Raw genomic sequence first — 13448 nt, 5'->3', positions numbered from 1 at the left:
TATACTTATCATCCAGCTTCAGAAATTATCAATAATGCTCAGTTTATTTCATCTTTACCCACCAATACTCTCCACCTATGATTTCGAAGCAGGTCCTACATCATATCTTTGCAGACCCTACATCATATCTTTACATCAATAAATAGTTCAATATTTATTTCTAAAAGGTAAAATATTTAACAAATAGTTTGGTTCAGTCGCTCAGTCGTGTCCGACTCTTTGCGACCCCATGAATCGCAGCACGCCAGGCCTCCCTGTCCATCACCACCTCCCAGAGTTCACTCAGACTCACGTCCGTCGAGTCAGTGACAAATAATTATATCATACCAAACAATAAGCAAATAAAATATTTCCTTCATATAAGAAAATACCTTGTTATTGTTCACATTTCTTCAATGGTATTAGAAATGAGTTTTTTCTAGTTAAATTGTTTGATATATATATTTGGTCATGTCATGCAGCCTGTGAAATCTTGGTTCCCTGACCAGCGATTGAACTCAGGCCATGGCAGTGAAAGCATCAGTTCTTAACCACTGGACTGCCAGAGAATTCCCACGAGTTATATATTTGGATCAGAGTACAAATAAGTCCCCGCATTACAGTAGCTATGTGTCCATTAAGCTCTCTTAATCTATAGGTTTCCCCCCACCTTCTCCCACCATTTTCCCCTTGTAATTTATTTGTTGAAGAAACTAGACCTTTATCTTTTGTAATTTCTCACATTCTGCATTTTTCTGCATGCTCTCTCAACATTTTAATGCCCAAGACTGGAAACTGTTGTCTGGAATGCACCTGAGCAGGGCTCCCATTTAAAGCTTATAAAATGTACTTATGGGGTGTGTTTGTAAAATCTGTAAATTGGAAGAAGTGATTTTCGCCTTTAAGTCTTTTGCCTGTGACTCTTACAGCCTTGATTATTTCAGTGAAAGATAACTCTTGAACTAGGATACATTCGGGTAGACTTTAGAGATTCAGTCACACAAATTTTAGGTAGGAACTCATCAGATTTCCTTTTGACAGCAAAATGAAAAGCTTGCCCAGAAAGCACAATGTATGATATAATGGGGTTCTCTTAAAATACTGTTTAATGTTTTCAGAGAGCTTGGCTTATATAATGTACTCTTTATCGTGATACTTATGTACTGTGTTTTTGTTTTGTTTTTAAACATTTGTTGCTAAGGCGACTAAGGTCAACATTTCTACTGCCAGCTTATCGATTTGTGTCTAATGATTGCAGATCGAAGATGACAGTGATGCAGAGACCTACGGAGAAGAGAATGAAGAACAGGGAAATTATTCTAAAAGGAAGATAGTCTCTAACTGGGATCGATATCAAGATACTGAAAAAGAAGTTGATAATGAAAGTGGAGAATCACAGAGGGGGACAGATTTCAGTGTTCTTCTCAGCTCTGCAGGTATGAATCCCAGCTGCATACTACTTAGTGCTATGAGAGTCGCATGGACGTTTATATTCCTTTTTAAATAGCATTTTAATAACTAGCATTCATTGTTTGGATTTTAAGTCCAGGTAAAGGACAGTATCTGATGGTTTGTAAGGAAACAGTGATATTTCTTTCAGTGGAAGCCTTGAGTTTCCACATACTGATGTAGGCTGACTTAAGTTCTGGTTGAAATGGGTAAAAGGCTTTATGGGAATGAAATGCTCAACTGTGCCCCGCTAAACTGGATAGGCTGAGAGACAGAAGTGTTTTCTTTGATTTCAGAGGAATAGGTACTTAAGTTTATACAAAGCTTTATTATGTTTCTAGAATATATGTTCATTCTTCCTTCTTTTATAGCCAGGAATATACATACTAGTGGGTAGGCACACGGAGCCATGTGTACCTGAACACCAAACTTTTTTGCTTTTGAATAGTCTTCTTTATCAGTAAGGCGAAAAACTCATTACTTCTATGACCATCTGTTTAAGATTGACTCCCTGGAGTGATGCACAGCAGTGTGAAGCTGGAGAGTAGTGGCCGGAAATGGAGCAGAGCTGGTTGTACAGAAGGCTGTTTGCTACCAGGCTACGGCCTAAGAATTGAAGTGACGAATGGCGGATAGATTGTGGTTTTCAGGAGTTAGGGATGAGGGAGGCTGGGGGATGCATATGCCTTGCAGCACTCATATTGATCAATATCTTGATTGTGGTAGTGAACGCACAAACTTATACACACACTCATAAAACACACAAGTGAGTGCAAATAAGACAGGGGAAGTCTGCATAAAATTGGATTCTATGTCAAATGTCAATTCCTGAGTGACATATTCAACTATATAGTTTTGAAAAATGTTAGCATTGGGGCCAACTGTATAGGAGATCTTGTATTATTTCCTATAACTATGCGAATTTATAATTGCCTCAAAAAATTTCCAGATTAAAAAAAGTAACGGATGAAGCTGTGAGAAGCAGAGAAATAAGTGACAATAGTATTTTCAGATAGTTGGTTTTAAATTCCCTCTTCTTCCCAGCTTTTATGTTGCAGTTAAGTTGTACCTTTTTTTCTCATCTACCTGTATTTTTAAATGCCCGTACCAAACTAAGAATCATAAAGTGAATTCTCTTCTAACTTAATAGAACCCTTTGAGTAGGAAAGGAAGAGGTAAGGGGAGAGAGAATTAGATTTGAGTAGGAGAACAGACGGAAAAGGCGATGGCACCCCACTCCAGTACTCTTGCCTGGAAAATCCCATGGCGGAGGAGCCTGGTAGGCTGCAGTCCATGGGGTCGCTAAGAGTCAGACGTGACTAAGTGACTTCACTTTCACTTTTCACTTTTATGCATTGGAGAAGGAAATGGCAACCTACTGCAGTGTTCTTGCCTGGAGAATCCCAGGGACGTGGGAGCCTGGTGGGCTGCCGTCTATGGGGTCGCACAGAGTTGGACATGACTGAAGCGACTTGGCAGCAGCAGCAGCAGCAGGAGAACAGATTCAGCCTGGGGTCATTATGTTTATGCCAATAGCGTCACCCCTTTGTGTGGTTGGTGGCGTCCAACTTGCTGACTGTTCAGTGATGGGTTTTTTGCCACTCCTCCTTCTTGTCTGCATGTTGGCCAGTTGTGGATTTATAAGCTCTTTTCTTCAAATATGAGAAGGGTGAAATGTGAGCTGGTCAGTTTCAGTTTTTAATTGGCTGTTTTGCTAAAAGATTTAGGGGGAAAATTGAAGTTGTGCAATAAAGTTAACACGTGGACTACCTACTAGTGAATTTGACTGAATCACTTGTGTAGTGATAAAATAAAATATACAGTATAAATGTTTGAAGGCAATTCAGAATTCTAGTCTAACCCAACTCTTATGTGCATTGGCTTATGATTTTGGTTACTTATTTTAGTGTTTTATTTATAACTTAAAGCCTGGCATGGTTTGGGTCTCATATGTATTTTTCTTATAGCCTGTCTTTGCTCATTGATTTCCTGAGTGGCTTGTTTATCTGTAATTAGTTTCGTGGGAAATCACAGCCATCACATCTTGATATGTGCTTACATTTCTTCCCCACTCTGCTGCTGATCTATCATTTTCTTTTCACTGCAGCGTAAGCCTGAGAAGAGCTGCCATGCTTTCTTCCTCTGTGGTGGGGTAGGGCTATGTTGGTTTACTTTTGATAAGTGGAGTTCATTCTGTAATCATAAAACATTAAGAATGTCCTATAGATAGGCTGACCATATTCCTTAGAATGATTGTGACTTTTAGTATACTGTCCTAGTTTGTATAAATACATTTATAACCCAGAAAAAATATCGTGGACGTGCACATCATGAACTTTCCTGCTGCTGCTGCTGTCGCTTCGGTCGTGTCTGACTCTGTGCAGCCCCATAGACGGCAGCCCACCAGGCTCCCCCGTCCCTGGGATTCTCTAGGCAAGAACACTGGAGTGGGTTGCCATCTCCTTTCCCCAATATGAACTTTCCTAGATACTGCCAAATTGCTCTCCAAAGAGAAGACAAGCTGAACTTTCTAGTTTTTGCCAATATGTAGAGCCGTTAAAACTTTTTTCTTTCTCTTTTGGCCAGTTGATTGAGTGGTATCTAGTTGAGTTTCCTTCAACAATTATTGGCGCACCCACCATTTCCAGGTACCATTTCAGAGGATGAGCATACAGAAGTGAAACAGAACAGACACAAATATCTGCCTCGTGGAGTTAACATTCTAGAGGGTGGAGACGCACAATAAAGAAAAGGAAACTGTATAAGATATTCATTGGCTATAATTAGGATAGAAATGAAGTGAGGAGGGGCTGTTACCATTTTATAAAGGTGGCCAGAGAAAGTCACACCGATAAGATGACATTTGAATAAAGACCTGAGGAAGGTGAGGGAGCAGGCATTGAGGATGTCTGTGGGAAGTGCTCCAGGCGGAGAGAGGAGCAAGTTCAAAGGCTCTGAGACAGGAGTAAAGGAAATAACAGAGAGGAAGCATGGCGGGAGCAAAGTAAGCAGGTAGGCAGTGAAGTCAGAGAGGTGTCATGTGACCAGATCCCATGGAAACTTGTAGACCGTTATAAAGATGTTGCCTCTGAGTGAAATGTGTAGCCAGCGGAGGGTTTTGAAGAGAAGAGTGATACAGCTCACTCTTGTTTTAACAGTCAGTCTGTCTGATGAGTTGGGAAAGCCTGAAGATAGATGAGGGAAGGAGCAGGTAGACCAGAGAGGGTATTGGAATAAAGCTGTTGCTCAGCACCCATGGGAGATTGGTTCCAGGACCTTTAGCAGACACCGACATCTGAGATGCTCAAGCTCCTTATGTAATGGTCAACTGCTGTTTCTGTGGCGTAGCAGGTGGTATGCAGCACAGTCAACTCTGTTTCTGTGGACTCAGCATCTGCAGATTTCCATCTGTGGATGAGGAGCCTGCAGATATGGAAGGCCGACTGTCATGCAGACAGGCATTGATAGTGGCGGGGGCCAGGGGTGGGAGCTGTGGAGGTGGTGATACATGGTGGAGTTTTGGATCTGTTTTGGAAGGAATGCTTCCCAGGTGGCACTAGTGATAAAGAACTCGCTTGCCGATGCAGAAGACTTAAGAGACATGGATTCAATTCCTGGGTCGGGAAGATCCCCTGGAGGAGAGCATGGCAGCCCTCACCAGGATTCTTGCCTGGAGGATCCCATGGACAGAGGAGCCTGGCAGGCTACAGTCCATAGGATTGCAAAGAGCCGGACATGACTGAATTGACTTTGCATGCAGAGAAAGCACAAATGTAGGGTATGAGATTGGACTTGCAGATGTGGGTATGAGATGAAAAGATGCATAAAGATGATGCCAAGATTTCGGCTTGAACAGCTAGAAGAAGGGGGTTGACGTTAACTGAGACGGATAAAACCGTAGGACGTGCTCAGTGTGCATGTGTTAAAAGTGAGATGCCAGTTAGACATCTGTATAGTCAGAATCCTGTAGGGAATAGATGGTACACTCAGTGTAATTATAAGGCAGGTTTAACAAAGGAATCACTTACAAAAGTGTGGGTAGGATGTAGAGAAACACAAAGACAGTACGGTATTGGGAGGGCGGGTAAAGACAGAGATGTTAACATCCTTGTTACTAGAGCGCTGAAGGAGAGCGTCATGTGAGATGTTTACCTGGAGAGGATGAATCACCTTGGTCAAAAGATGTAGCCAGCAAAGGTGACTCCACCAGGAGAAGGACAGGGCGATAAGTACTCTGGTCTTAGACCCCTTTTTTCCTCCATTGTCCTGCCATGGCTTCCCATAAGCCTAACCTACTGAAACTCAGAAGGCAAGGAAAACCTGTAGCTGTGACCTGTATAGACCAACCTCTGGGCAGAACAGGGAGAAACCCAGTGGAGACTGCATCTGAACTGGAGCACAGCACCCGGCAGGAAATGCTGGAAATGCCAAGCTGGTTGTTGGATGAAGGTGTCTGGAGTTCAGGACCCAGGTTTGGATAGGAGATTCACATGTGGGTGAAGCCAGCCTGTAGACAGTGTTGAAAGTCACAAGAACGTGTGAGAAGTCCAAGGGAATTACTGGCTAGAAAGGTACTGAGTGTTGGGTACCACAGTGTCTAGTGGTTACGGATGAGAAAAAACCAGCAAAGGAGAATGAACGTGTTTCCAGGAAAAAAGAGGGGTCAGTGTCAAGTGCAGCTGTTGACAAGCAAGAATTGACAGTTGAATTTACTAGTGATCTTAGCTAAAGCAGTTTTATTGGAGTGGTGGGATAAACCCTTTCTTGCATTTAATAAGAATATGGAAGGAGAGACATGGCAGAGAAAGTGTAAACAACTATTAATATTGAGTTTTGTTCTAAAGGGAAGGAGAGTAATGGGCTGATGGGGGAAGTGGATCAAAACGTGTTTTTTAAACATGGGAGAGGTAATTGAATGTTTATTGGTTGATAAAAACATCCAGGAAAGAGGTAAAAAATCTGGGAAGAGATGAGAATCGAGGATCTGGGTTCTTTGGTCTACATGAGATGATGGAATCAGTTGTAGAGATGGAGTTGATTGCTCACTGCTAGGGGCTGGGGCAGTTTTTCAGCTGTGATTGGAGGATACTCAGCCTTCCCAGGTGGCGCTAGTGGTAAAGAACCCACCTGCCAATGCAGGACACATAAGAGATGTTCCATCCCGGGGTTGGGAAGATCCCCTGAGAAGGGCGTGGCAGCCCACTTCGGTATTCTCTTCTGGAGAATCCCATGGAGAGAGGAGCCTGGTTGGCTACAGTCCATAGGGTCACAAAACTTCGGATGTGACTGAAGCAGCTCAGCACACACACACACATGTGCACACACACACACTCTTTGGGCATAGTTAGTTGAGTAGATGTGATTTGAGGAAGCTCTCTTCTGGTTCTTTCTGTTTTCTTAGTGAAATAAGAAAGCTATGAGTGAGAGTCAGAGAGGAGATACTGGAAATGTGAGGAGAGGGTAGGAGTTAAGAGATAGTGATCTATAGCAAAAGCAACATCATGGTTGCCAAAAAGAGAAGGGAGGGGCGGGTAAATTAGGAGCATGGGATTAACAGGTACACACTACTTTATATAAAATAGAAAAACAGTAGGATCCCACTGTATAGCCCAGGGAACTAGATTCAATATCTTATTCAGTAATGAAAAATAATCTGAAAAATATAACTGAATCACTTTGCTATATACCTGAAATAACATAGTACTGTAATACAACTACATTTCAGTAATTTAAAAAAAAATACTAAAAAAAGAAGCAAATAGGAGACCAGGGTGTAGGAACTTGAATGAAATGGGAAAATGTGGTATGGTTGCTGAGAGCTAATGGAGGCCCATTGGACGTTGATGGTCATGAGTTTAAGGTGAGAAAGGTTATGTTTCCCCCCATTCACATCCTGTTGTCTGGGTGCAAGTATATATAACTGAAGTATACAATACCTCAGTAGGATTCTTTCTATTCATATAAAGTTCAAACACGAGGAAAAAGAAGTAAATGGTGTTATTTAGGGATGCATGTTTAAATGGTAAAATGAAAATCAAGGAAATGATTAGTATAACAATCAGGACTGTGGTCACCTCCAGTGGAGAGATGAGGGGTAATAACTGGGGAGGGGTGTGTAGTGGGTGTGGGGAGCGGGGATGAGGGAGATGGCTCTGCTGACGGCTGTGTTCTGTTTCTTGATCTGGATAGTAGTTACTTATGTTTGTTTAATAATTCTTTAATTGTGTGTATGTATTGCTTATGTATCTCTATGAGGAAAAAAGTCTACAAATGGATTTCCTACGGTATAATTTCAGACACTGCCACAGACGGAAAGCAGCCTTTTGAGAGAGGCAGCCTGTTTTTGCGCCTTCAGCCTGTGTTGTCAACGTGCAGGTGCTTTCTGCGTTGAGTTTCTGGCCAGGGGCTCTGGCATCCCATTTTTACAAATGGAGGATATGGGAAGGGGACTAGCTTGCTTGAAGTCCCACTTTTTCTGATAGGATTGGGAGCCTTCAGATATCTTTTTAGTACTCTTTCTGTAAGCCTTCAGCTTATAGCTAATCATGCTTTTAGCTCTTCTTTTTGAACAATATCCTTGCAATTCTAAGTTATATTTTAAAAGTTTTAAAAAGGGTACCATGCTCTCACGTTGACGCATGAAAACTGAGATCTTTAAGCAATTTTTCTACCTTCTCCTTTTTTTACCCCAAATGGTGAATTATTAAAATCATGCCATATGCTTTTTTTTTTTCCCATGTAAGATGCCTCAGATAACAGAGTTAGAAAACTGTTTACAGTGTGAACAGGATGCACTGGGGCAATATTGAAGATAAACATGAGAAAACCAGTCTTTTATGTGCAAATCTATAAGGTGTTTAACTGGAACAAATAAAAATGAAATGATTAGACTACAGTTTGGTCAGCACAGCTGTCTAGGCATGTTTTTATCTGAAGCTATTACAGGAAGGAGCCTGTCTATCCTATGGATGGGATGCTGCCTGATTCATGGGTCATTGAATAAAACCAATTTAGACCTTCATAAGAAGCTACTATCTTATCTTCCTCATAATTTTATGAAAGTTCATTTTGGGGGGGAGGTTTTAATTATAATGGTATTTGATTTCTTTGCCTCTATATCCTCTTGCCAGCAGTTAGACCAAAAAGGAAAAGAAGGCTGTCATTTTAGCACCTGTATTTTTAAATTAAATTTGGAACATTTTTTTTCGGTGAAGCAGCAAGATGATTGAGTTGTATTTGACCTCCTTGATTCAGTTCTTTTGTTTTTCCCTCTTTTTATTTGGTATGTATTTTATTAGTTTTTGCTAACATTCTCATATTACAAAGGCAACTTAGTGGAAAAACTTTTCATTGCTATTTGAATCATTTGAAGTAACACAAGCAGAACTGTACATTAAAACAGTCTTTATTTGAAGAACAGAAACAAAAAGGTTCAACCATAGAAGCAAAACAGTCTTTTCCTTTCTTTTAGCTGGACACTGAATTGGGTCTAATTTGATTTTCTTTTTTTGCAAACCTCCAAAGATAGAAGCAGCTGAATACCTAGAAATGTGTTGGCTGCCCTGCTGGTCTCCGGCGCTGTTGTACTTTCTGTTGTTTTGATGGAGGCTCTTTGCCTGTTTTTACTGGTCCAGCTGCCTCATTTTTTACCATGCACGCCATCGCTATCAGTTTTCATTTCCTTGCTCTGAAACTGTACTTTTCTTTCGACAGATGCAGCCTATGCTGCTCTAACTGCTTTTCCTTTAAGTCTGTGACCTTTTGATTACCATTTGTTGAGGGATTCTGGTTGATCCACCATGATTTTTTCAGGGCTGTGTTTTGTAGCTCTCCTCGTACGCCTCATCTCTCTCTCTCGTTCTTTAATTGGAGGTCACCATTATTGGCTTCTTCAGCCTTATCTATTATTTCTATTGCTTTCTCATGAACTGGGATTATATCTCTCTTTTTCACCTTTGATAAAGTCTATCCACGTTGTTTCTTTACAGTTTGAAAAGAGGAAGTCTTGATCTTCTCTGTAGGTCAGATCATCTAAGTCATCCAAAAAAATTTCAGAAAACATCCAATCTTTTATTGTAGAGATTTCATTTCAGCATTTACAGCACTGTCCTTTTTCCTCTTGTTTAGGCCTTAATTTAGCTTATGATTTATTTTGCCTTCTTTCTCTCCTTTATTTATTTATTTATTTTTTTTGCAAATTAATCTTCCTTGAAAAGCATTAGATGATCTGTCTTTATACTTTTGGTCAGAGGTCTCTAAACTTTTTAGCAAAATCAGACACTATAATATGAATTCTTAAATGCTTCATAAATATGTTTCTCATTTGAATATTTTGTGCTTGACCTTTATCTACTAATATTTCTTTTGTCACCACAGGTTGTGCCAGTTGAGAATTCTTTCATATAAATGGATCTGTTTTTACATTATTTTTTAAAGTTAACAGTCATCAGACATTTTATACTCATCAGAAGGAGTTTTACATGAAGAGCTTCTGATTTTAGGTTTATCTTTATTTTCATGAGTTCTGACTTTGACTTTCTTAATATTTCTATTATAAGTTTGTAGGCATTTTGAATTTTATTATCTCCAGAGGTACCCAGCTTTCATCCAATTTGATCTGTTCCTTAAAACATCTATCTCATGGCAAATTAAAGTCATTTGAATAACGCTTGGTTTGTTGGCGGGTGTTGGTCCCAGAGCTGCCATTTCTTTACCAGCACTGTTTTCAGCTCTAGTGGCTGTCTTGCTGAGCCTAGTCCTTCAGCGCTTAGCTGCAGGGTCCACTAGCAGAGACCACGGTGTCTCAAGTTCATTTTATGAACTGAATGTTTACCTACACTGTTAGATAAATTATTCTCACTAGAAATCTTAATGAGAGCACATTATTGAATCTTTTTGGACTTTACTTGTATTCCGGATGCTGTTCTGGTTGATAAATGTCTGACTGTCTGCATCGTCCAGCCTGCGTGTTACATTCTAACAGCATCTGGCATGTTCCTTCCGACTCTACTGTCTACGCTGTCAGTCTCTTTATTCTTGGGGACTGATACTTCCCTTTAAAAAATTACCGTCATATAATGGAGGCTTTCGGAAAACAGAGCAAATAAATGCCCATGATCAATGTCATAATTAAGTGGAAGTTGATAAGTTTCTTTCCTTACTCTAGAAAGATTTTAAATGAATTATTGTGGTATAAGCCTTTAAGGAAGGTCAGAGTAGAACCTCTTCTAATATAAAAGGCATGGAACATGAATTTAAAGCTAAGAGAAGGGCAGATACAACCGCAGGATCGTGATAACAAAGCTCTCTGTTTCAGGAAGTGTGCCTGAAGTGTCCCGTGTGTATTTTGGTTGTAGAGTAGAAGCCCACTGGATCGATGGATGTCAGCCGAACTGTCTTGGTTCTGGTTGTCACTTATTAACTACATGCTCTGGAGGGAGTGAAACTCTCGGAGCTTCCTTTTTTATTTTTATTAAACTGTGCATTAGAAATAATACCTGCCTTGCTTTAATCCAGAATGGTTGCAGGGATCATGTAGAATTTTAGACTATAAAGTGGTATAAAAAGCTAAGAATTATTTTATAGGCAAAGACAAGCAAACTGTTGGAGTACAATATATCGTATAAGTGTGATGGTTGAGAAAAGCTAGTTTTGTGTTTGAGGTCGGGCCATTAACATAGGATCATCATTAAAATAACAGCACAATATTGACACACAGAATGTAAAACACAGTGACCGTTAGTCTGTTTTCTCTCTTATGGGATTTGTCGACCTCTTTCAGGTCTCTACAACTACAGAGAGGACACAGGGAACTTGAAAGATGATTAAAAATGGGAAAAACTGGATTTCTGATGAAAGGTTTATGATGCTAAGAAGTCTGAGAAGTGATTTAATAATTATGTCATATGTGTTCCAGGCCCTAAAGACAGTAAAAAAAGCCAAATGCGCTCAACTAAAATGTCAGGGAGATGGAAACGTATGTGTATTTTGTATATGAAGTGTTAACTAGGCATGTAAGGGAGAGTTGTAGAATCGTTTTAATTGGAAATCTTTCAATATGGGTATATTCTCATTTGACTGGGATGGATTCAACAGTGGTCCTTCCTGTTGCACAGGGACAGGCAAGGTGATTTATCAAGGAATATTATTGTCCTTTTTATTTAAAAAATTTTTTTGGCTGCACCACAGGGCTTGCCAGGATATCAGTTCTCCAACCATGGATTGAATCTGGGCCGTGGCAGTGAAAGTGCTGAATCCTAACCACTAGACCATCAGGAACTCCCAAGAAATTTTTTTTTTAACCCTATCATTTTGTTCTCCTGGCTTCTTTAAATTTTGCAAAGGTTCTATAGCATTTTACCCAAGTGCATTAAGTTAACACATCCAGCATTCTCAGAAGAGTTAGGCTTAAATAAGCAAGAGATGTATGTGTAAATGGATCCCTGTGGCCATTAGTGACCCTGTGACAGCAAATGACCTTAAGCTAAGAAGCTGATGGCAATAAGTACGACCATTTCCTGGATACCTGCCAGGGGAAGGCTCTGTATAAGCCGTGATACAAAGGCTTTTTTCAGTATCATTGATTTGGAACTGTTACTGTAGGATAGATTTCATTATCTCTAGGTGTGTTGAAATGAAGTCTTAAGAAACAGCAGTGTTAAATATGTATAGTATTCACATGTAGCTGAATAAGGATTAAACTTATGCCTGGCTTCAGAGTTGGTATCGTTCCCATTTGATACAGTCCATTAAAATCTACATATATGTCATTAAGATACACATTCTCTTGTATGTTTGTTTCTGCAAAAGGAAGCTTTATTGTTTACACTTTGTCTGCAGCTTAGAAGAGGGTTTGTGGCTGGTTAAGAAGTTAAAGGCAGACTCAGGCTGAAGTCAGGAGGCCAGGGAGCTGCAGCAAGTCTTTAGAAGGTGCTGCCCCTGGAGGCTTTCAGTCATGCCTAAGGGTGAGCATTTCAAAGAGGTCTCACCCAGCCCTGCCTCAGGCTGGCCTGAGGAGTTTGTCAGGTGGTTGTCCTTGATCACCTTGTGATCCAGGAAGCATTTCTCCAGGAAGTCAGGTGGGCATCTCTGTGGGCAGAACCCAGGGCTTGCAGATTCACAGCAGGACCTGTTTCAGAGTTTCCTCTGGGCTCAAGATCTCTTCCTTGGCACCAAGGCTGTGACTCCACTCATCTTGAGGCAGCTTCTGCATATCCCAGAAGAAGACTCAGCCATAGCCCTAATTTCGAATCTTCTAGAGATGTATGGCACCCTTGCATTTTCCCAGTGCCTCTGGCCGGCCACACTTTTGCAGTTGGAATGGAAACCCAGAGAGAGATGTACAGGAAGCCCACAGATGCAGGTTGACCAGGTGGGTGATTGCAGCTTTGACCTTTTTGGAATAATTCTGGTGTATCTGGGAGCTCATGGTTGACTGGGGACAAGGAGCCAACCACAAAACCTGGTATTAACTGTTGTTGGAAGCAAGGGGTGGCATAGAGATGGTCTTGGGGGCTGCAGCTGAAGAGGGGATTGGAGAATGGGGACAAATCTTGGGTCTATCTCACCCAACACTGCTGAGGCAAGAGACAGATCCAAGGACTGCCTAGTGTAATCGATTCTTTTGTTGTTATTTTAAAGTCAATATCATAAATGAATTTGCTGGGAAGAAACTTCAAATGTACCTTTTCCAGTTGAAAGGTGACATGAATCAAAAGATTAGAACACATACAGGATACTGCATTGTATATTCTTAGTGTATTGTCATACTTTTAAGAGAATGGAAGGAATGCTTTCACGTGATTTGTTACATTGGTCTTAGCATTTTCAGTTACCTAAGAATGGAACTGATGCTGATGAAATATTAATATATACTGCTTAATTCACTTGCTGAGTGTGATGTGCATTTCACGAATAGTGAGGATGTCAATTTACTGCTTTTCATGATCTGTGGTGAGAATTACTTTTGGAAATAAAACCTGTATCTTACATATTTCATTGGCACTTGTGAAAGGGACTTA

General features: G+C 40.5%; 1 protein-coding gene across 1 annotated transcript in view; it reads left to right on the top strand.

Annotated features, from left to right (window-relative positions):
• AVEN (apoptosis and caspase activation inhibitor) overlaps positions 1 to 13448 on the top strand; it is a 187779-nt gene that overhangs the window by 36736 nt on the left and 137595 nt on the right. The window contains exon 3 of the mRNA XM_018053770.1: positions 1238 to 1415. Coding sequence (XP_017909259.1) covers positions 1238 to 1415 — 178 coding nt within the window. The remainder of the gene's footprint in view (positions 1 to 1237; positions 1416 to 13448) is intronic.

Source organism: Capra hircus, chromosome 10 (assembly GCF_001704415.2).
Source record: "Capra hircus breed San Clemente chromosome 10, ASM170441v1, whole genome shotgun sequence".
Taxonomy (NCBI): domain Eukaryota; kingdom Metazoa; phylum Chordata; class Mammalia; order Artiodactyla; family Bovidae; genus Capra; species Capra hircus.
The sequence above is the reverse complement of the archived record's forward strand: the minus strand, read 5'-3'. Positions and strand labels throughout refer to the sequence as shown.